At 39.5% G+C, this 24,515-nt stretch overlaps 1 protein-coding gene and 1 long non-coding RNA gene across 4 annotated transcripts; one reads left to right on the forward strand and one right to left on the reverse strand.

The window, feature by feature from the left end:
• Nucleotides 1-1,393: 1,393 nt before the first annotated feature.
• nr2f2 (nuclear receptor subfamily 2, group F, member 2) lies at nt 1,394-7,886 on the reverse strand. 3 transcript variants are annotated; one of them, XM_018764036.2, is made up of 3 exons: nt 7,767-7,886; nt 3,668-4,195; nt 1,394-1,783 (listed from the first exon to the last, which is right to left on the reverse strand). In XM_018764036.2, the coding sequence occupies exons 2-3, from the start codon at nt 4,176-4,178 to the stop codon at nt 1,509-1,511; spliced, it is 786 nt and encodes a 261-aa protein (XP_018619552.1). In that variant the 5' UTR covers nt 4,179-4,195; nt 7,767-7,886; the 3' UTR covers nt 1,394-1,508. The 3 variants fall into 3 exon arrangements, with proteins under 3 accessions (XP_018619552.1, XP_018619551.2, XP_018619549.2); XM_018764035.2 differs by lacking the exon at nt 7,767-7,886 and adding an exon at nt 5,162-6,399 and having other exon boundaries at nt 3,668-4,192; XM_018764033.2 differs by lacking the exon at nt 7,767-7,886 and adding an exon at nt 5,162-6,399.
• Nucleotides 7,887-8,143: 257 nt separating this feature from the next.
• LOC108940819 (uncharacterized) lies at nt 8,144-24,297 on the forward strand. Its single transcript, XR_001966593.2, has 3 exons — nt 8,144-8,474; nt 22,975-23,035; nt 23,993-24,297. It is a non-coding gene; the product is annotated as an uncharacterized LOC108940819 (long non-coding RNA).
• The last annotated feature ends 218 nt before the right edge of the window (nt 24,298-24,515 follow it).

Genomic DNA, 24,515 nt, shown 5'->3' on the forward strand with positions numbered 1-24,515 from the left:
GGCAAACACAGATTTTCTTAATTACATATACTTTGTATAAAAGAAACTCATTGAAAGGAATTGACCTATATTTACAATACTGCTTCTAATGCTTGTATTTTGCATGTGAAATACAAAATAAGACTGATGTTTCAGACATTACAGTGTCCCCAAGGTTTTTAACACTTAAATAACAATATAAATAAATTAGTGATTTCCCCACTTCACAGGCACTTAATGCTTTACATGTATTGGGAATTTGTAAATGTACTACATTTGTAAATTTTTAGGTGAGATAATACTGTCTGAAAAAATATTTTTGCTCTGACATCAAACTTAAAGTGACCACTGAACCCTCTTCTATGACATGATCAAATAGCTTAATATTTTAACAATTATGGCAGCCAAACGCCCTATAGATATGGAAGATATGACTAACATAAACTCGTAAAACAAAGCTGTTGTTCCAATTTCACTTCCAAACTTTGTTCTTATTTCAATGGATTTTACACATACTAACTGTACATGTTTCCTACTGATACATAAATAACAAGTCTGGTTAACAGTGACAAATAAACACAAATCTCCTTAACTGCAACAACACTCTAACTTGAAGAGCCACCATCCATTACAAATGCATACTGAAAGTATAGTATAAATGAGCATTTATATCAAGTTGACAAGTTCTGGTCTAAAAGAAAAGAGTTCATTTAAATTAACTGTAGGACCTTGGGCTCTAAACAGGGACATCAACAGCTAATTGATTATTTATATTCACACACAATAAAATAAAGTGGGCCTATGTACTTTTCTTGAGCACAAACAGAAAATCAGAGCTGATTTCAATCCAGCGAAGAAAACCGTAGGTCACCAGTACGGTAAGTGCACCTGCAGCATTTTGCATTCTATAATGGTTCCATTATATTGCCATGTATTTAGTTTTAATTCTCGAAGAACATACTCTTTACATTATTTACTGTTTCATAAGATGCCATGGTAATATTAAAATTGTATACTACAGAATTACATAAGCTGGTTTGGAACCAGAGAAGAGAATAAATACAAAAAACAGCTAAAGATACATGGACACAGGACTTGAGTACTTGGAAAAGATATCTCACTATTTTTACACTCTTCTCCTAAATGTTACCAAATTCTTTTTTTTTTTTCTTTCCTTTTTAAATGCACTTTATATTTTTATTTTCCCAAAACGTCAACCCCTCAGAAAAGTAGCTTTGAAACCAAACAAAACAAAACAAAAAAAAAAAAGTTGCGAGTTGTTCAGAGCAAGGGAGATTGTAAAAGTTCATATACTGTCTCTGTTTTTTTTTTTTTTTTTTTTTTTTTTTTTTTTTTTAAATTCACAGTCATTTCAGGAAGAAGAAGAAGAGGAAGAAGAAGAAGCAGAAGAAGAAGAAAAAGAGTCTTTCGTGGGAATAAAGTACATTTGTGTAACAGGCGTTTTTCCTTTCTAAAAAAGAAGCAGTGTATACTGTAGTGTCTGTGTCCTCTTTGTTTCCTTCGCTAGTTTATTGAATGGGCATGTAAGGCCAGTTAAAACTGCTTCCCGACAGCAACATGTCCCTGATGAGGGTTTCGATTGGGGTTTTACCTACCAAACGGACGAAAAATAATTGCTCTATGACGGAAGAGGAGACTGTGCGGAGGGAGGGCAGGCGCAGCAAGAGTTTGCCGAAGCGGGTGGGCTGGTTCGGGTACTGGCTCCTCACGTACTCCTCGAGGGCGCACTGGGACTTCTCCTGCAGGCTCTCCACATGGGCCACGTCCGACAGACCGCAGGCGTCTGCGAGCGGCACAGGGCACAGGGCACAGGGCACGACACACACAATAAGGCATCGCATCAGACACACCTGCACAGCTCGTTGACAGCGCGTGTACACACACACACACACACACACACACACACACACACGCACGCACGCACACACACTCGGGAAGGGCTACCGCAGCAGCGTCCAAGTTGTGGCTACGGAGAGCCGGACAACTCGCAGCAAGAGCAGCCCGGGCACTCGCTACACACTTGGATCACTTTCAGGAATACAAGAAACGCCCTCTTTGTAACCGCGTGTGACATTTACAAGTTTGCTCGTTTGTTTTTTTTTCCTCAAACATATATTCGTTTTATACAGTGATTATGACGGCGGAGGAGCGCGAGACAACGCGGTATCGTCTACGTACGGATGGAAAAAGGATCATCGCTCGCATGATTATTATTGTACAGTTGAGGACGGTTTGATTTCAATCAGGAGACCCACATATATTAATTATATATTTATGTTATATATTCAGCGCTCCACGTCCACACGAGCATCCGTCTTCATTACACAAATACTAAATAAAGACGCAAGTTGACTGCTCACAATTAAAATAGCATGAAATCGTGAGACCGGGAATTGTTTGAAGGCTTTATTAAGCGAAAGAGAAACGATCGTTACTGCGGACGCCAAGAGGCGTTGCGGCGTCCATAAAAATGGCTCTAATCGCCTATAAATATGGCCGTCGGAACAAGACATGATTTCTCCTCTTCATCTACAGCGTGTGTGCGATACTTCACCAAGACAATGTGGCTGTGAAGGCAGTTAAAGCAGCCTTCAGCACATTTGTCAATGTCCCCGCTGACTTGGCCATTATTTCAAAGAAGCACACATCCCACGAAAGACTACATCATGGAATGGAAAATAGACAAAAGAAATAACGAGACGGATGTCAGACAATAATAAATAATCTATTCTTCGTGTTTCTTATAATTCATATACCACTATACCATTATGAATCCATACCATTACATACCATTTTTATCATTTGTGCAGCAGACAATATACTATGTAACTTATTACTACATTTCAGTAAATAGTAAGTTCTAAAGGATGTTTGTGGTCATAACCTGACCCTGGAAAAATGTCTTGAGAACATCGCGGACCACAAGACCATCTTGGCAGGAACTGTAAAGGATTCTGTCTTTCTAAAGAACAACATTTCCTCTTTCCCGTTTTGAAGACTCGATACTGTGCTGGTATTTACATTTAAAATCCTAACCAAGATTGAAATATGGTTTAACTATAATTTGCACAATAGGGCATCATCTTACTGTAGGGACTAAAAAAAAATTGTCTTGGCCTGAACTGAGAACATGGAATCATTTATATTTGACATGTTAAACATTCCAATAACTAAAAAATTTAAATGTACAGAAAGAGCAAGACAAAGTAATTTAAAGTTAAATGGTCTTGTTTAAACGTTAATATTACAGTAGTATTTGTCAAAGTCAAATTATTAGGGAGACTATGCAAAAATTAATATATTTTAACTGATGTCGAGTTAGGTGAAGTATTTGTAATGACCTGATCTGTGGATGTGTCCAATTAATACCAAATCCAGCCATTCCACATCTTTTTTTAAATAATTTAATTCTCACTAGTTTCTTTTTTTCACCTTCACCTTTTAACTTTGACACATCTAAATTATATAAATGGGATACATTTAAAAATTATGTTTACTGGAAAAAAATGTAAAAACGCAAATATGCATTCTGTGCAGGTACATACAAGCATGTACAAACACGCAAACAAAACCTGTATGCATGTCCAAATCATAAAAAAAATGTATATTTCTATAATGCAATTGCAGGAACAAACTGGTTTGATAATTAAGAACATTATTTGCTTACCTGAGGTGAAAAGAACTATGGCCTTTAAGCAACTGTATTCAGCAGAGTCAACGTGTAAAGCTTTCAGCTTTTCCACTTGTTCTTGGAAGATCCTAATGTGGTCCATGAAGGCAACAACTCTATCTGCAGACATTGGGGAGGCGTGAAGGCCAGCTGCTGCCAACAGAGGAGCCACATGAAGTGGCATGGAACATTGTGCAGCGTTGAGCACAAACAACTCACTCCAGGTCAACCTCAGAAGTGCCACCTGGTCCGTAATCTGGAGGTCTGGGAAGAAGGGGATATTCCTGGCCCACTCCACGGCACTAAACAGCATCCTGGCTGCAAGTTCGCAAATGTTCTCAATGCCCATGATGTTATTGGGCTGCATACATTGACTACCATATCGAGATGTTGGGTAGGGTTCCGCTCTCAGAAGAAGAGAGATATATCCGGACAAGTAAGAATGGCAGTGTAGAGGATCTCCATTTGTCAAGGCAAACTGACCATGGTGTGGTTGTGTGGGAGGCATCCGACCTCTTTGAACTGCTGTAATAAAAAGAGAAACTGTAGATATTGATGTTTGTATTTCACATACTACTGTATCAAAAAAAAAACAAAAAACTTAAAAAATGTCAACACACACACACACCATCATTATCTTACCCACAGACACACTCACACAGAGAGATGATTGCATTTTACTCTTTTATACCAACATACACCTTTACGTCTGAGCGAAAACATCACTTTAAATCGCTTCAATCCCGCTCTTGTCGGAGACAGTTGTAGGTGCACCATACACCCCGGAAAGGACCGTCATGATCAAAGTGATCATTCAGAATCGATTTGTTAATTTTTAAGCAATGAGAAAGTGTTGGCGCAGTAGCCCACATTTGGAAGTGATTTGACTGCGACCCATGGAAAGAAGGCAGACACAAAGCGGCCTTAGCAGGATAACCCTTAACCCAGTTAGCTAGCTATTCTACTGACACATTCCTCTTTGTAGAAATTAAAATCATAGCCCGCCTTCTGCTTCAAAGACGCTTTCAAATCAATGCTCATACATACATATATTTGTGGTAATATATTACCGCGCAACCAGTTTGCGTTGCGGACCATCTTCAGGCCAAATTTATGCGTCTTATATCATAAGTAATAATCGGACTCTCCAAATACAAAAATACTTAGGGACCCAGTTTCCACGTGAAGCACAGTCGAAACCACAATAGGCAGCCGTTACACTACAAGCCTCAGAACCGTACTTGAAAATCACAATGATACGCATGCGAAAAGCCTAAGGACGTGACATGATCATGCTGCACACAGTTTTAAAGGGCAGAAGGACGAGCGTCTGCCGAAGCCCAGCGCGGAGAAGGAGATTGGGAGCGATTTTTGGGGGGTGTTCCTGACGCCGGGCATCCTGGCTGAGAGGGGAATCGAGAGCAAGGGTGTGGATCGATCCAGCACGAAGCTTGAATCAAACCAACGTATCGATCGAAAGCAGCGCAGTACCTTCTCGCCTCATGCCCACTTTGAGGCATTTTTTCAAGCGGCAGTGCTGACACTGATTGCGGTGGTGCTGGTCGATGGGACAGTTCCTGTTGGCCCGACATGTGTAAGTGAGGTTCCTGCGGACGCTGCGCTTGAAGAAGCTCTTGCAGCCCTCGCAAGTGAACTGGCCGTAGTGCTTGCCGCTCGACTTGTCCCCGCACACCACGCACTCGATGTGCTGCGGCTGCTGCTTCTCCGCCGTCTGGCTCTGCGCGCTGTGGTTCGTCGGCGTGGACTGCGCCGTGGCGCTCGGGGGTCCGCCCTGGACGGGGGTCTGCGGGGTCGGAGGGGCGACCTGAGAGGCGGCCAGGTTCAGCTGGCCTGGCTGAGGAGCTGGTAGGGACAGAGGTCCTCCTGGGGTGGTCTGCGAAGAGAGGGCGCCGTGGGTGTCGGCCACATCGTCCTGGGAGCCTCTCCACACTGCCATTGCCATATCTATGGACCAGCGTTAGAGAACTTTCTTTTTATCTTCCGTCTTTCGGTATTTGTAGTGCTTCGGATACAGCTTGGGCACACTGGAGCACGCTGGTCTCAGCAAGTAAAGATGATCGGAAAAGCACGCGTTATATGCCGGGGTCCGATGTCCGTTAAAGCGTGGAGAGAAAAAAAAAATTAAAACATAGATATTTGATATCTATATTTAGGTGGGCAGACAACGCTTATGTGTTAAACGTTGTGCGATGACTGAGAGGCCAAGTCCAAATGCGCCTGCAGTCAGCCATTCAGGAAAGCCATCAATGAAAAAAAACACAATATAGTTATAATCAAGCAGGATGATGAACGCGAATGAAATCGATCGATGGTACTTGAATGGTACTTTAACAGTATACACAAGCAAAAGGAACAATGCGGAAAGCAAGCTCTTGTTTATACCAACACCAAGCAATTTTAAGTTCCCGCGGAAGTCTTGGAAAAAAAAAAAATCACTCAATTAATAAAAATATCGCCGAATCTTCCTTTTTTCTTTTATGCGAGAATAGCATCACGGTGTCGACGCTGAAGTCAAGTGTAAAGTCAACTCTCTGGCAGGCAAACGTAATGCTTTCAAAAAAAAATCTCAACTGTGCAGAACCTCCTTCGAAATGATAAGAAAATAATATCGAGTCAAAGTGATGAGATATGTGGAAAAAGTTGGAGGTTAGAGAGTGATTGCGCTTTGCTGGAGCTGGACTGGCAGTGTGCTTTCCCTCTGATCAGCTCGCCCAGCTCTCTATATAGTGAACTTTGACACGACTGCTGCAACTTAGCACACGTTACCATGGAGATGAGCTGCCATATATGGAGAGCGGCTGTGTTTGACTGGTCAGAGCTCACGGACCGCCCCCGGAAGCCTATTGGCTACTTCGTGCCGAGCTACTTTTCGCTTCGGGAAATCGAGGGAATGGCGGAGGATCACCCGCATGGTCTTAAAGAGAGAAGTGTTAATGCACTATCACATGAAAACATACTGGCTTTCACGCGTCTTTACTGTGGAAATAAAATCTGCAACGTTTATGCTGACGCCCTGTTATGTTTTATCACTAAAAATCGAAGTCTATAAGTACAAGCAGGGTTAACAAAAAGTAATACGCATATCATACAAACTTAAACTCTCACTTAAAATTTGGTTTGATGCAAATTTGAAAAAAGGATTGATCCCAAAAAGGGCCTCATGATTAAATCAAGTGTAGCACTGATAATTTAGATGCAAAATTTTATTAGTGTTTGCATTGCAATAGTATTTACAACTGTCACGTCCATGTGGGAGTCGTTATGTATTCTATAGTTACATTTTAATAGGAACTAAAGCTCAGAATTTAAGACAGATTATAAAATTATTTTTTAATATGTATATCAACCAAGTTTATATGAATTTAAAGTAACTTAATAACTTGAAAACATTGTGATGGGTCAGGCGTTTCTTTTAAGGCACTTAATGACCGCAGAAAGTTTTGTTCTAAAACCTCACCTTAATATTTAAAAGGTTTTATTGAGCAAATGTTGGGCTAAAGTTGGTATGCAGTTCAACAACCTGAGCTGCCTGTAAGTGGGCCTACAGCAGGAGAAAATCACCCAGAAGGTTTAAGACATTTTGGAGAAAAACACACAGAAGGTTTAAGATATTTTCTCAGAGTATTCATATTTCACACAGTGGGAAATAATGATTAACAAACATACCAGAAATCTGCACTGAACATTTGTTGACATTAGTGTAATAAAATGCAGTATAAAGCTGGCAACAATCAATGATTCAGAAGAAACTCAAAAAGCACACTCGCACAGCCGTCTAATTCTGGGTCTGTTAAGACTAGTACATTTAATTTGGTTATTTTTCATTATTTAGCTGACATTTCCGTCCAAAGCAACTTGCATTGCTTGAAAATGAACGTTACAGTGATGATACAGCGGGGTGATTTTACTGTGTGTCCATTCAGGCTAAAGTACCTTGATCACGGTACTGCAGCAGGAGTGGGGTTCGAACCAGACACCACCACCACACTGCAGAGTGACAGCCCTTAACGAAGCACTACTTTAAAACCCAGAACAGCACCATTTTCTTTGTATGCAAAACGCGAATCCATCATACTTTCTGCAATGCGCGGAGTCCAGCATATTCATATCCTCCACTTTGTCTTCCTCGTGCGTGCTCACGTGCGGCAGCCTGGCTGCTGCTCCAGGCGATCGGCTATACGGTGAGGACAGCTGAGGAAGGGCCAAGCCATTCCCCAAGGGTGTCTGTGGTTTCCAGTGAGCGCAAGTCTCTGGCTTGGGCTACTCGAGGAAGGGAGAAAAAAAAAAAAAAAAACACTCGCGGGTGTTAGTTTGCTCCACTTGATCATGTACACGAGCCGAGAGGGAGCGCGCGGCCGAGAGAGATGTGCTGTAGCGCACTGCTGCAGTATACTGCTGCCCCCTAGCGGGCGGACGCCCCGCACCGTCACACGCAGCTCAAATAGGGAAGCGGCGCCGGCAAGAACGCGCGTCTCTCGTCGCAGCAGCGCCGGAGTCCGCAGCGCCCACTTTAATCTCATTAACGCTTTAGGGCTTCCTCTCTAATTGAGTTAGACGTTGCTGAACTACGTTTGTGGCTCCCCGCGTTATTTTTTTTTCTCAACAGTACTGGGATATACAGTGTTTTTTTTTATTGTATTTGCATATGCTAAGCCTAAGGGCTCCGCTGGATCCTGTCATTCTCTGGCTTTATTTTTTTTTCCAGAACCTGACGCTCGAGTAACTAAGTATTGGTGTGTGTCACTGCGGATCTGCCATGTGTTTCCCTGAGCTTTCTTCCAAGGTATGTATGCGCATGGTGCACCATTCATTCATGTGGGTGCAGCGGGACTAACTTAAGATCAGTGGCATGTCTTGTAAATAATATTATAATAAGCATGAATAGCAGAATCGAGATGAAATGGGGGGTTGAAGTGAAAAAAAAAAAAAGCTGCTGCGGTAATAAACACACACCCGCCGAGCGAGCTTTGTGTAAAAATGTGACACACAGATCTTCTGCCACGAGATTTGATTTCTGCTGTGTATAAATCTATGGCTCAGTAACACCTCAGTAACAGCTCAGTGATCATCATTAGCAAGCGACAAAAGGTGTTGTTGTGATGTTGGGGGTGGAGATGGTTGGTATGTGTGGTATGCCTGTGCATGGTGTGGGCTTCACATTATGGAGACCCACCAAGTCTCTGTAGGGAATTAAAAATGCCAGAGGATGATTTTGTGTCCCATTGAGGGTAATTTCACAGCTGCCTTGTGTGGGCTTTGTCAATACCAGGAGTCTGGGAGGGAGGGTGGTGTGAAAGAGGAGACACCTGTCTGTTTCTCTACTATGCTCCTTTTCTCCTGCGCTGCTTCTGGCTGATCCAACAATTCGCATCACTGTATTTATTGCGCATCTTCCCCCTCCATGTGGATTTCATGACCCCCCCCCCCCCCCCTTGACTTGGATAAATTAATATTCAGGTTTTTTGCAGCAGTGTTAAGTATTAAACCTGCTTGAGGATTTCTACGAAGGCGAGGACATCTAGTCTTTGTTAGTTCTGAAGCTAAAACAGCCAAGAAGGGTAGTTTAAATCTATTTTTATTGTCTTGCATTGTCTTTTCAGGTCAGTGCCTTTCAATGGAGTTTCTCGACCATGAAAACGTGGGCAACATGTTTTCTGCCTCAATTGATGCTAAAAAGGCTGCACCAAATGCATTGACGTTACGTTGGCACTGTATATTGGTATTCCCAGAATATATATAGACATATGCTTTAATAAGAAAGATCATTAACCGATAAAAAAAAAAATACAACTTAATAGTATCTTTAATTTTTTTTCCCCCCAAATTGCATCGTCTGTATGATGTATGTTAAAGGGTAGGAGAACTCTCGATAACTCTAGACTAGCACAGCATTTTAAACATTCTTCTAAAGCATTATGGTTCTTATGTGTATGCACAGTATTTCACTATTTTCGTGGTGTTAATTATGTGAATAACTTACAAATAAAACACGGAGCAGTTAAAAGCAAGTCAATTTATCACCATCATACATGTTGACCAGTGTTTTTGAAACATGCTGTACCGATTTCATTCTATTAATTGGTGCAAATCAGTTTGTAATTCAGAACAAAACATCTTTACTGTGTAGCCTTCATTGCATTTTATATTGTATAGACATACTACATATATAATCTACACACATTTGATTGGCTGGATTATACAATGTCTTAGTAAGGGTTCTTCTGGTGATTACACTAAGCTTTTTTTAGGTGTCATGTGCAGTGTTTTTGTCATTTACCTTTCCCAGATCCATGCTGGGCACTAGTTAACTTTGGTAGTTGGATTAGCTACTATAAAACTGAAGCTAGTTCCAACATTATTACCTATTTCATAATCCATTGAAAAGCTCTTTGAATGTGCTTTAGAGAAACAACCATTTATTTCTTGTCCCTGAAGCACTATCCATACTGTGATCTTGTAAGATCTGCAAACAGAATTCAGTGAGACTCCACACACAATTAATCGTGACCTAACAACCAGGATCTCTCTTGATCAGGATGAGCGAGCTGGATTTCGCCATACTAATCACATATCAAACACAAATAAACACTAACAACTTGTGCAAATTCCGTGTTCAGAATGTCGCTAATATCCTAAATCGCTGCTTTGCCGTCGTGAAGCTTTATCCGTGCAAAGTCAGAGTCTGTGTGCTCCGTATGTGTACGTTTCCTTTGGAATATGGGGATATAAATTAATACACTGTAGATTGTTATTGTTCCATATCATAATATTTACCGTTATTAATTTAGCTGAACTTTAAACGAGTGGGGTATACATTGTCAGCCTGTGTAAAACTAAATATTGTAGAGTGGCGTTTCATTTTAAGCACTTTTTTTCAAGGGTTAAAGAGCAAAGTTCGTTCTAGGACATTAACCCTGCGTTGTTAACCAGCACACAGCCCACTGTGCAGCACGTAACTAGAAGATCCAGTGGTGGAATTGCCCCAAGGTTGTGACGTCACTCTTTTTAGTTTCACTGATTGTACGATGTGAACATTCAGAGTCTTGAAATTTACGCAACCCATTTTACTACATTGTTCTGTCAGAAAGACTAGGAAGGCCCTGACTAAAATGAACATTAACCCGTGAAGAGATGGGCACAAGCTGGCAAGTCACAAGAGCAAGAAGAAGAAGAAAATACGCTGGAAAAAGTGACTCGTACCTTCAAAGCTAAAAAAGCTATTACTTGTTAGTTTCCTGTATAACCCGTTTTTATCACTACTGCAATGCTTTTGCTTTTCTATATACAGCATATATTTTTCAGCATATTTGTACAAGAACACGCCTTATTATTGAAATGAACTGCAAATACAGTTAGAATATGTCAGTAGAGAATATGAAATGTATAGTTAATCTAAGAATCTTATAAATTTATTATATTCAGGATATGTGTACCGTATATTTAATTTGTATGACTATTTTCAATCTTTTCAACATAAAATTACAGTTTATTTTTTATGTCAGAATAATAACCCAATTAATTCTCTGTAATCATATTTAGTGGATGTTCATCTAATAACCAGGTGGACAGTGCTTAAGACACAACTGCATGGATTTTTCAGCCTAGCAGGTCCTTGGTGTGAGACTGTGTGGCAAACTGGCTCTGTTGGGAGTATTTGGAGGCGCTTGTAGCTTTTTGGCTTGTAGTCTGAGCCCAGCTTTGTTTGGAGTTGAAATGTTCTCCACATATTTGTGTGGATTTCCTTTCACTACTCATTTCTTCTCGTAATCAAAGAGAAGCTGTTCATATTAATTGCTGACCGCAGGTTGCTCAGGCCAGTCAGCAATGGTTTGTGTGTGTGTGTGTGTGTGTGTGTGTGTGTGTGTGTGTGTGTGTGTGTGTGTGTGTGTGTGTGGGAAGGTGGTTGGGTGCCCTCCAGAAGTCTGGCATTTCCTTCAAGGCATATCCTGCTTTTTGCTGCATGCTTCTTGGGATAGGTGGTTGGTCATCATAGCACAGCATAGAAAAAAATTTAATTGAGAGTTGGGAACTAAACATTGGTCCAAGAGTGAAGTTCATACACTTTTTGTATGTTAACATTTTGCTTCTGAAGTTTTACAACTGATATTTAGTTTTTAGAATAGGTTTTTGATTTTTGAAAATAGCACAGAATTCAGGTACTCAGGTTTCCGTTCACACTCCAAACACACGTTTCAGGTGAGTTTGTGGCTGATTTGCCTGTAGTGTGTGAATGTGTGACACTTGTGGAAATATTTCACAACATGGGTTCATAATAATTATTATGAGTATCACAGAGTTCCTAATACAGGCTGATGAAACCTGTGGTCCTTGATCTAATGGATCCTTGATAACCAGTAGATGCAAATTGAATAGTAGATTCATTCCAGAAAGCTCTCTGGCTTTATGCCCAAATATGCTGTAATTTGTTCAACATTACTTTACCCTCAATACAGCCCCAGGACAGCATTTCACGATATATCATAGGTGCCACATTACTAAATTGCCGTGACATTAAGGTACTACTTTATTTATGGTAATTTTTACAGGTGTGCTAGCATGTCTGCTAGATTTTACTTAGCTTTTAATGTCAAGAAGTTTAGGTCTGGATTCATTATATCCAAGAAATTTGTTAAATATTCAAATATTCCATACTTTTTCAGAACATTGAAAAACCTTTCCTGAACATGAGAATGTGTTTTTATGGGACGTAAGGAAGCTGACTGTATGGTGGTAAAGTCGTTAAATGAGCACGGATATGGTGAAAGTGAATCCACCAGCGTGTCCTTGAAGAACTGTAGGACTTGTTTGCTTTCATAGTTTTCCTGCATTTTCTCCCAAGTTTTAAAGTATTTCGATTGAGTTGTGACACTGCGGGAAGGAGGTGGGCTCACTTTAATTCATCCCACCTCAATCCGTCACTTCTTTAAATGCTGTGTGTTTCTTTCCTTTATTCTGAGCCATGGTGTAGAACTGATTGTAGGAACGCTGGTATTCTACATGATAGTAGTTAGTGATCTGAAATGTTACACTTGCTGCTTATTAACTTTACTGATGATTATTCCACTACTGTTATTTCTTTATTTTATCTATGCATTAATATGTTGGGGGGTACACGGTGGCGCAGCAGGTTTGGCCAGGTCCTGCTCTCTGGTGGGTCTGGAGTTCGAGTCCTGCTTGGGGTGCCTTGCGATGGACTGGCGTCCCGTCCTGGGTGTGTCTCCTCCCCCCTGCAGCCTTGCGCCTTGTGTTGCTGGATTAGGCTGTGGTTCATCACGACCCTGCCTGGGACAAGCGTTTTCAGACAGTGTGTGTGTGTGTGTGTGTGTGTGTGTGTAATATCTTCAGGAAATTTTGCCATCATGCATATGTATCTGTAATTTAACTGAAAAAGTAAATGCTAAAAGTTTGTGCTTCGGTTGTTTCTGAGTAGGGAGTGGGGGTGCGGTGGCGCAGTGGGTTGGACCACAGTCCTGCTGTCCGGTGGGTCTGGGGTTCGAGTCCCGCTTGGGGTACCTTGCGACGGACTGGCGTCCCGTCCTGCGTGTGTCCCCTCCCCCTCTGGCCTTACGCCCTGTGTTACCGGGTAGGCTCCGGTTCCCCCGTGACCCCGTATGGGACAAGCGGCTCTGAAAATGTGTGTGTGTGTGTGTGTATTTCTGAGTAATATCAGGGTGTCGTGACCTGCTGTGTGACAGAACTGGCTGTATGTACAGAGGTGTATCCCTCCCTTTTAGTCAAAGTGTGTAAGCTGGGTTTTTCAGTTGAAAATAAATGACCGTTCAGTACCTTTTCTTAAGTGTGTCACTTTTACACTTTCAGAAACATGCTTATTTTATTCCAGATAATGTTTGTTTTGCTGGGAGGAATAACTGTGTACAAGCAATAGAATGAAATCAACAGACAGTTCTGATAAACTTGGGTGTAATATGGACAGAAGTCAAACCGATATACAAATCAAAACCAAAATACGAACAAAAATCATACTTAAAATAGCTTTATCAGATTAAAAAATGAATAAATTCCTCCTCCGCAAAAAAACGAGTATTAAATATAAAGAAATGAACTAAGTGAATAATGCCGAACACAGGAAACAGAACATATGAAATGTTGTTTGTTACAAATATTCAGTATCTTTATCATTTCAGATAATGTTTCGTAATATTTTTTGTATTACTTCATTCATTTGGAAATTTCAGCTATAAATGGAAAGCAACCTAAAATAGTATGCAACAAAGACATATGTTCTTTGGGTAATAAATAAATGTGAGCACATGGTATGGTGCTGGGAGATGTACGCTGTCAGTGATTGTATTTTTGCAATAACGTTTTGCAATATCTTCCCACACCTGGTACTGCAATCAGTGCCTCAGTGCCTAGTATCGAGTGCATATTTTCCAAGGGATTTAACAAGACAAAAGCCATTTCAACAACTTAGTTAGAGATGTTTTTAAACCCAGCATGCGAGTGCAGCTCATGCCGTATCCTTGTAGGTGAAATCATCATCATCGACTACTTATGAGGCTCATTCTCACCCGATCCTGCTTTAGGGGCTTCATGATACCAGAAAGAGTACTGTATTTAAAGCTTTATAGCTTTACTGTGGATCTTTTATAATGATGCTTTTAGGCTTGAAGTGACTGAAGCCTAAAATAACTGCAAGAACACTTTTTGTTTCCATTTTTCTTTCCTTCATCTTTCTTTGAGCTGAAAGAAAATCATTATTAAAACATTGCTTAGCTGACATGTATTTTGAAGGACTGACAGTGTATACCCTATTTTTAATAATAGTACCCCTCTCAAAGGTATTAAGGCATTTGCAAGGAGTTTGGTTTTGGCTGAAAACCTTTTGGTTGTAAGTTTATGTCTAATTTCTTTGCTGCCTGCTGTATATACCTGCAGAATAAAATCAATTTTGCTATTTTGACATGGCTCTGAAAAAGAAAATACTGTGGCTCATCAGACATTAATATCTGATGGCTTTACATTTTTGATACTGAATGTGTACCAGTTTTCTGTTGGTTGCTCAGTATTTGGACTGATTTCAAATTTTGGCTACAACCTATAGGTTGCTTATTATTAGGGTTAGATGACTTATTTGCAGTATCACAAACCATATCCACATCTGTGAGCCACTAAAGTACTATGGCATCAGATTTTTGCTAAACATTATTAAAAGAAGTTTGTGTCAAATTCTGTTGCCTTTCATTTATGGTCACAACCTTTCAACTTTATTCTGAAAAACTAAATTAATGGTTATCTGAGACACTCATTTCTTGCATTCATGTATGAAATTCCACCTCTCTTAGGCCTCTAAAAATTGAGATGACGGTAAAATGTTTGTTTACTGCTTTCACTCTAGATTTAAGACAAGACATCTGTTAAAACTTTTTATCTAACAGACATGTTTCGGTGTCTGGGAGTATGGCCATCGCATATGGCCAAATGTGTTACATCAGAAAATACACAACTTCGGTGGCTCTCTAATCTAGGATGATAAACCGTATCAGTCAACAGGAGGCTTAACAGTGTTAAAATACACCATATGATACATTAATTGACAATGCGGTTACGGTGCTGCTTGAACAATCCAATGTGATTCAATGCAATGCAACAACACAGTGTTAAAATACAGTTTATGTGACACACACTCCGCTGTAAAGTTCACTAAAGCTAAAAACACTAAATGGCAGTGTTATCAGAGTAACACTCTCAGGATAGGCAGCCCTGTGCATTATTCTCTTGCACATGTTTGGTCACCTCATTTAGCTTAGGACATTTAATGAGGAGGGGGTGTGGTGGCGCAACGGGTTTGACCAGGTCCTGCTCTCTGGTGGGTCTGGAGGTCAAGTCCTGCTTGGGGTGCCTTGTGATGGACTGGTGTCCCGTCCTGGGTGTGTCCCCTTCCCCTCCAGCCCTACGCCCCGTGTTGCCGGGTTAGGCTCCAGTTTGCTGTGACCCCACTTGGGACAAGCGGCTTCAGATAGTGTGTGTGTGCGTGTGCGCATGTGTTTAGTGAGCTCAGGTCAGTACCCCTTTCCCATTAGGGAATCAGATTCATTCCTACAACCGGTCTGTTTAGTGAATCTCTGCTAAATGGAGAAGTTTTTCCATTTTCAATGTGTCGTATGGGAAAAATTAGGTGATAGTTTTAGCTTAGTTTATTGTGTAACTTTTATATAAAATACGATGGTCTCTGTGCTGACTTTGTGAGCTGGCTGGTATGATAGCGCTCTAGCCACGAGACTTCTTTTTGGCCGCTTAAGGTTGGTGATTTGGTCCTCAGTGAAACTGGTCCTCAGTTTTCTATTCCCTTATGTATCTTAAAATATACTGTAAGACTACCCTGGGGAAACATTTTATTTACCTCCACAGGGCTTCTTTTAGATGGTTAGGATATTTTATTTACCTCCACTTCATAGATCCCCAGCAGTGCAATATAACAAATTTCCTTAAAACAAATGTCTGCTAACTGCAGAATGACAGTCAACTTCCATCCCTGAAGGTGAGTCTTAATGTGAATAAAATTGCATACAGCTTTCATTAAAGTGGAGCAATCAGTTAAGAGAGTTTATTCAGTCCCGGAGAACAAATAATTATAAAGGGTTATTGTGTTATATGAACAATGTTCATATAACATAATAACCTTTTATAATTATTTCTTCTCTATACCATACTAGGTAGTATCCACTCTCAAAGCTGGCTTTATGTGTGACGTACATATTAGAAAATATATTTCCACCTTATTTGGTCCATTTAGTTTTTGTTTGAAAAAAAGATCATCATGTTTATGTGGTGGTTGAGGTCGGTATCTAGTCACAAAATTCAGAGACTTTTAGTAAGTGTTAAATTATTTGTCCCTTTTCTTTTAGCAGTCTGTACAGTTGTGCTGTTAACAAACACCGTAAATGGGAAAACGATGGAAATGAGCATAACCGGAACACGTCAGAGAGATGGAAACTGGAGTCTCTGGTTGCAGACTTTAGAGCAGTTGCGACTTGAAATCACCTTGTGCAAACGTGTCCCCGGTGCTAATAATACCACGTTTAACTACGTCTTTTTGCGAACTACTTCCTTTTTAGTGATAGATGTAGTTCAATGAAATTGCACTTATTTCACAAATCAATGCAATGTCAGAGTTCAAGTCAGAGGTAAGTGAGAGTGAAATGTGAGAATTAGCATTTTAAATAGACAACTGATGATGGTACTGCTTCCTTCTTTGTTAATAAAGCAAGAAATAGTTTTTAAACAGCTGCAGGTGTGTATTACTGCCATAATTATGTAACTAATTATTGTAATACCAGAGGCTCTGATTTGTCTGCATAATTCCTAAAGCACAACGCCAGTATGTCCTGAAGCACTCTCTCTTGCACTGAAGTCAGATATTGGTAGCATGCTCTTCATGTCTAGGTCAAACAGCACCAAATAAACAGATCTGCTTTGTTCGTTACCGTGTGTCTGTGGCCATTGTGTGCCAGTGTGAACTCGGGCCAGACAGCGCGCTGGTGTGAGCTGATACAGGACAAAGAGCCCAGCGCCGCTTCCCGTGAAGCTCAAGATGGTGACAATGGGCCACAGTAGAAACCATTTCCTTAAAATATTATGTTACATACTTATAAAGCAAAAATAGGGGTCATTTTATTAATTTAACTGACTGGGAGTAAAAGGAAGCCTATCGTTTTTGTCCGTAGACTATTACTAAGCTTTTTTCCTTAAAAATAAAGGAGGGGGAATGCGCAGTATAATTTACAGTTGAGCCACAAGTTAAAGCTATTGCTCTTGCGCGGCATTTTTAATTACGTAATTGGAGTACGTTAGCGATGCAGCACGATGAGAGTTGCTATTTTAAAGTGCTGCTGAACTCAGAACTTGGTGTTAAAAGTGCATTATTTTCAAAAATGAAAATAAAGTGGACTCACTGCTGTTTTCAGTGCAAAAATTTCCATGCAATAAAACAGAGGAAATATGCTTCTTTTGACAGCTATATGCAGTGGAATGCGCACAGTTCTGAGTTGGAGAAAAGTGTCTGTGAAATACATAAAAGCAAAGGTGGGTCTGTTACGGCCTTAACATATGTCGATATAAAAACACGCTGTATTTTAGTGGAACGGAGCTGATTTAGGGATTTTAATTCACTGCTTCTGCCATGAAGTTCATTCCTTACTGCTTCTGCTGAAGGCCTACCCCCTGCTTCTTCTTGGTCCCTCTGATTGACTTTTTCACATTATTAGGGTAATAATAAATAATAATAAGTTATTGGAATAGAAAAGGGCAAGACAGAGGTATGTTGTACATTAATGACAGGCTCCCTGCTCATCACTGAGATGTCACAGGTCAGCCATGTTAAGAATGTGCACGCCTAATAATCTTCTGATATTTATCTGAATGCCCTGCAGCAACCCGGGGCTTGGGATCCATCAAGAGCATTGATGAATGAACCAATTGTCCTGTCTGCCAGATGACGAGTTGTGTGTGCATGTACTAGTACATGGTCAGTGAACAAGTGTGAAAACACAAAGGTTTCGGAAAATTTAACACATACATATTTATGAAACTTTCAAATGCCAGTCGTTTTCTAAATAACTAATTATACAGAAATTATTTGGCTGTAATTTTTTTTTCTGTCTGTGACAGTTTGATGCACAATATCAATAACAGATATATATTTCAGTCTATATTAATATAATTCTAGATGTCGTAATAGAAAAAATATACCTATTAAAACACAGGCAAAAAAAAAAAAACATAAATTCATCATAGATTACACATGACCATTTATCATTATTTAAAATAAAGGAACATTTTCAGTTTATGACAATGTGTAAAAACATTTGTATAAAGGGGGTGGGATTATGTTCTTTAGTGCCTTTGTGGTGTTTAAAAGGTTAAGCAGATAAATTCCAGCTGTCATAGATACCATAAAACAAGACAAATTGTAATATAACAGTTTGGGAAACTTGATGCATCCTGCATTCTTCTCGGGAGCCCAGCAACACAGACATTCTCAGGTTTGGATCCACACTTTGTCCTGCCTTGAACAAAGGCTCTGCGAGATCTGTGCCATTTGTCTGAATCTACAGTGTCTGAAATCAGATGCTCTCTGCTCATCCCACTGTACCACGGTGAACAAGTGATGATACAGGAAGGCCTGCAAGCCTGACAAAGGACTGATATTTATACCAAAAAGACCTGAATAAAATGCAGAAGACCTGGATTTTCTTTTGTCATTGTTCGCAGTACAATAGACTGTAAGCCTATATTGCTTTGTGGTGTATGCGAGCACATATTTTTAAACCAATAAATAGAGAACTGTTTAACAGTAAAACAGGAATGTAAAAAGTTGGTATTTGGTTGTTATAAGCTTGGTGGTTCCAAACAGAAAATATGGGTTTTCATAAAACAGTCCAGCTGCGACTGCAGAGAAACGGTTTTGGGAATTCTTATGAGTTAACATGAAGTGGGTCACAACATAGATACAGATAAAGTATACTGATAAAAAAACAAATGTATACAGGTTCAAATAAATATACCACAATGACAAAATATCATTCACATTTTTACATATTTGTTTATTTGTGACACAGTGGTCTGTTCATAAGTATAATGTGAGCCACTAATTGAACTTTATGTCATACTTGCACAAAACTGTGTCTTGAAAAATTCACCTTTTCCAGTGTACCCATGATGATATAAATGACTAAATGGGTTAAATATCATGTGCTACCATTTACATTAGAGTGTGTGTGTGTGTATATATAAATTCATTATTTATAAATTATATAATTTAAGTATATAAAACAATGATTTGTTAACCATATGTTCATGTTTTATGCTTGTTTTATGTTTCATTAGTTTGATGGAAGAAGATGTCCAGAAGAACATGTTAAAAGACTAAAATTTGTGGAAATAATGGAGGGGAGCAGTCGGACAATTTCTAATAAAGTTCGTGGTGTAAAACAATACTTTTTTGTAGCTTTTCTGGATTAATATATTTTAGAAATATTTTAACATTATGACAATTGATCTAGTAGACGAATAAAAATATTCACTGAAGATTCGTGGAACTATTAACCTTTAGCTTCAGGTACATAGATTAAACATCAGGTCAGAGCTATTATCAGAATTGGAATATTTGTCTGTTATGTAAATGGAAATTTGGCCCATGAAAACTTAAATCAAAACAACCATTACTAAGGTTGTGCTGCTGCTATAGAAAGAGTTTTTTTTTTTTTTTTAACGTTTGTGTGTTCCACAGGAATCATTTCAACATGCAGTAATACTTTAAACCGGTAAGCTGAATGACATTTTTATTACAGGCAAGGCTCTTGTCAGTGAGCATTAATTTGCCCTTCATTCCTTTGTTCTGCAACTCCATGACATGAATTGTTACAAATACTTCATCCCAGAATATATATGGTTAGCTTGATCTGGTCTAACCTAATGCAACCTGAACTGAATTCCAGGCTCTTATTATGCACTTAATGAGTTGGAATAACCATATTTAAATGAATCAAATTAATCATATGTTAGCATACCAACAGTAGAATGTATCCCTATATTGTAAAATTTTGAATAGTCTGTGCACTTCTGTAGAATTTCTTGCTATCAATAACATTTTTCTTCTTTTTGCTGCAGAAGTGTTAGTTTGCTGTATTATCAAGAGTTGAAATGTATGTATATTAGTCTCACTACATCAAATGCATATGTAGCGAGTTTATTTGTACAGATGTCTTAATTCTTCAAATGGAACTTAACAGAGAGGATACTTAACTGTCGAAGTCTTTGCAGAACTTTGCATGTATTAAGTTTCATTGTATTGTTTAGCAGATCACTGGGGAAAGTAAAAGAAGATTATGAACCTTGGAAGTATGGAACATTTTTCTCTGGTATACTGCCGCACAAACACCCACGTGTACTTGCATGCATTCAGAAGCCTTCAAGCATGAAGACAACCAGAGGTCTAGGACTTCAAGGAAAAACATACCCTGCATGGCCACATTGCTCTAAAACAACACGTCTGCCAGAAAAGTGAAGGAATAAAGTAAATGCCCTCAGCTATAACACTGTGTGACCTGTAGGTTCTCCCACATGACCTCCCCAGCGAAAATGAGTTAGATAATTCAAATCAAATGCTGCTGAGATGTTTGATAATTTTCAAAAGACACACTGAAATTTGGAATCCAGGCTTGGACACCAAACCAGATGTGTGGGTTTGACTCCAGAGAAGAAGAAGCTGATATTTGCAGGTGTGAGGCTGACACCAGACAGGCTTTGCGGTGTTCACTGAGGGGATATCCATTGCCTGTGTTTAATCAGAGCCAGTCAGATGGAATGGATTCATTACTCTTTGATGGAGAGCTCCGTTATGAAGATGGACAGTTACTTTGTTCCCTAAGTGGAACCATCACTTAGCCCCAATTCCCAGAGAAAAACTCCCATTAATGGTTTGACAAGAGTGACATTTCTTCGTAATGATATTATTCATACATTTTAGAAAGAAACCTTTGGCTACACCTTTGTAGAAGAGCAGGGTTATAGTTATACTTCACACATTGGAAGAAATTAATGTGAGAATTAATCAGTTGAGGAAACCCATTGGCTACCACCCATCCGGATGTAAGGATGTTAACTTCTATTTATGGGTACAGGACACTTTATTCATTTTAATAGGAAAGACCCATTCTACAATATTCTAATGCTATTGTCATTGTATTCAAATGTAAGGATTAAGTTTTACCAAGAGGTACCTGCAGGCTGCTAATGAGCAATAAAGTGTATTGAGAGAGTGTTGTGTGAACCCATGACAAAGACAAGACTATGGCTGAGACAATCAAAATTGCTTCCCAAAAACTTCTTAGCGCATTTCATCCTGTCCTAATGACAAGCTTTTTATGTTTGTTTTGGAGTTCTTTTGTGTTGCTAACTGACACATCTTGACATTCTGCAGTAAACTTATCTCTGGTCCAGGGAGGCCAGGCCTTTGTAGCCACATGTATTACTTAGCACCTCTGGCCAGTCTAGTGTGTCAGACTGGTGTTGTGTTTAATGTTATCTTTAGCCCAGGACCACTGACACCAGTCCAGGCAGTCAGAATGTCAGCACTCCCTGAATATCTGTTACAATTAGTTTTTGATTAAGAGACCCATTGCAATTGTTTATCTGACTACTAACCTTTATAGGTGATGATGGAGTCGGTGTTCTAAATACAGCAAAGTAAGGAATTTAAAACATTCCAACAGGACATCGTTGGATCTTCATCTGCCTTTGTAATTTGCCAAATATATTTTAGATTTCTTGGTTCTGCTATGACAAATACACAAAAACTGAACTTGTGCTGGAAGACAGGACTTTTGGACAATAGTGAAATGATATTTTGAAATAGTTAACGCAAAAACATCTCAAAAGCCATGCATGTAAAAAGCGAATGAATGATCTGAACATGTTTAACATTTCCAAAGATCAGTTAGAAACCACTGGCTGCTAAGGACTAATGAAGCAGTAGGCCTAGTAATAAGATATATATTTTTTTGCTGTTGAAAAGCTGTCATTGCAACAATTTAACCGAAAAATCTGGCAAAGATTTTTGCTGTCAGATGAAAGCAACTGTATTGTGCTAGCCACTTACATTTACACATTTGCCAGACCTTTTTCTCCAAAGCAACATACAACTCAGAGTAAACAAACACACGTTTCACAACACAGATCTTTAAGAAACACATGATTATTCCAGCACAGCTTTTCTCTCTGATACTGCCATTTTGCTAGCACTCATATTAGCTGCCTACAGAAATGACATATACAAAGCAAATACATGATAATTATGCTAACATCTATTATGTTTGAAAAAGAGTAATTTCAAACTAAAAAATCAGAAGTAATGTGTTTAAACTTAGTAATATGACATTCCTGGGCAACACTAGCGAGTTTCTGTCTTTTGGGCCAGAACAACAAGCTTAATGGTTTTGTTGTAATTTTTTTTGGTATTTACATTTATATTTATTCATCTAGCAGATGCTTTTCTCCAAAGCAAAAATACAAATTTGTGCATTACATTAAGAGAAAGCGACATGGCTGCAGATGTGTGACTCTTAAGTAAACCTAGTTTATTACTTTCAACTTGATGCACCGACGTTCACTGATTCACCGATGTTTTTCTTTTTTAACTGTTCCCTTCCAAAGTAAAAAAGACATTGCTCTGATAAGTTACAGCTTGTAACATTACACTTAGTTTACTTTATCTTTATCCCCAGGCTGGAAATGACCTGAGTTTCTTCTCCTTTTTCCAGGCTGGGCACTCAACATACCTCCCACTCTACCTGCATGGCTGCGCTTAATACCTGTCACCAGGTGTGCTTTATTGCAGTTGCTCCAGTCGAATGTCTGTGTGGCTCTGGGCTTTTAAACGTGCCTAAAAGTCTTGCTGAACCTTCTGGAATTACTGCGTTCACACATTACAAGTCAAAGGTCGTCACCCTAAAACAGTTATACCTGCTCCTATGCACCAGTACAAACGTACCTTTTTCAACATGCTTTGGCAGAGGTGTACGTAGCCAGCACCATGCCAGCTTTAGCTTAATCATTACTTTGACCTGTTTATCTTGAAGTTATCCAGGCAATGATTAATAGGTGATTATTTTCTTATGACCTCTGCAAATCACTACCAGACTTTTGCTCTAGAAATGTCAACAGTGTATAAGGGGTTAGGCTGATCTCATATGACTCAGCTTTGATTCTTACCTATGGAATTTACGTTTGTTCTAAAAAAAAGTCATATCTTCAGCATAGTGCTTACACAAAAACTGATGGAAACAAAAGAGTACGTTTAAAAATGTAATATATAAAATCCACAAATGGCATTTTCTTTCCATATCCAGATATATATCAAATCACAATTAGTATACCCAGAATGGTATGTTTGAAGCCAAGATGTGAAACATTCAATACTGGTAACATTGTCTAGTCTCCATCTAATGTTTTATAGCATTAAATTAAAAATCCATTGCATAAACAGATTGGAAATCAGTTACTTTGTCATACAAAAGGACATACTAAGGTTATACACACACACACTGGCTGAAATCCCTGGTCCCGAACAGGAACCTAACCTGGCAACACAGGGCGTAAGGCTGGAAGGGGAGGGGACGCACCCTGGACAGGACAACAGTCCATCGCAAGGCACCCTAAGCAGGACTTGAACCCCAGACCTGCCAGGGAGCAGGACCTGGCCAAACCCGCTGTGTCACCACACCTCCCACACTAAGGCTATACAGCAGATTAATACTCTTTCTTCTTTTGTTCTTTTAGGATGAAGCGCAAGGACTCTTCATCAGTTTTCATCCAGAGGCTGGTTATACAGAAAGTGAAGTTTTATGCTACTGTTCTTGTGTCTGGGAAAATACAAAGAGACTCTGTGTGTGTAATGGCAACAAAGTATGAGACAAATGTCAAATTCATCCAAGACTTGTGATAAAGATGTGTGATAAATAACTTGTGAGCCCCTGTCATGTGGCAGTTCTTCAGCAGAGCCTACTCAAGTGTGAACTGGTTAATGAGAAACCGAAATGAAATGAGTTTGGTAGAGACCTGATGAGGACAGGCAGGACAAGGGCAGCTGGAAATAAGGAATCAGTTACAAGTTGTGTTGCTGTTTAAATGTGTTACTTAATATAATAAAATCCAAACAGATACAAACATATTAAAAGCGTCATGCGACTTATCTCGTCTCCCTCCTGCTGCAGCGTGAGCCGAGCAGCATCTTATATGCATATGCTGTTTGCCCAAATGAGTCAACCTGGCAGGAATTTACCATTTTACTCAGCATAGCCTA

Source organism: Scleropages formosus, chromosome 11, assembly GCF_900964775.1.
Source record: "Scleropages formosus chromosome 11, fSclFor1.1, whole genome shotgun sequence".
NCBI classification, from domain to species: Eukaryota; Metazoa; Chordata; class Actinopteri; order Osteoglossiformes; family Osteoglossidae; genus Scleropages; species Scleropages formosus.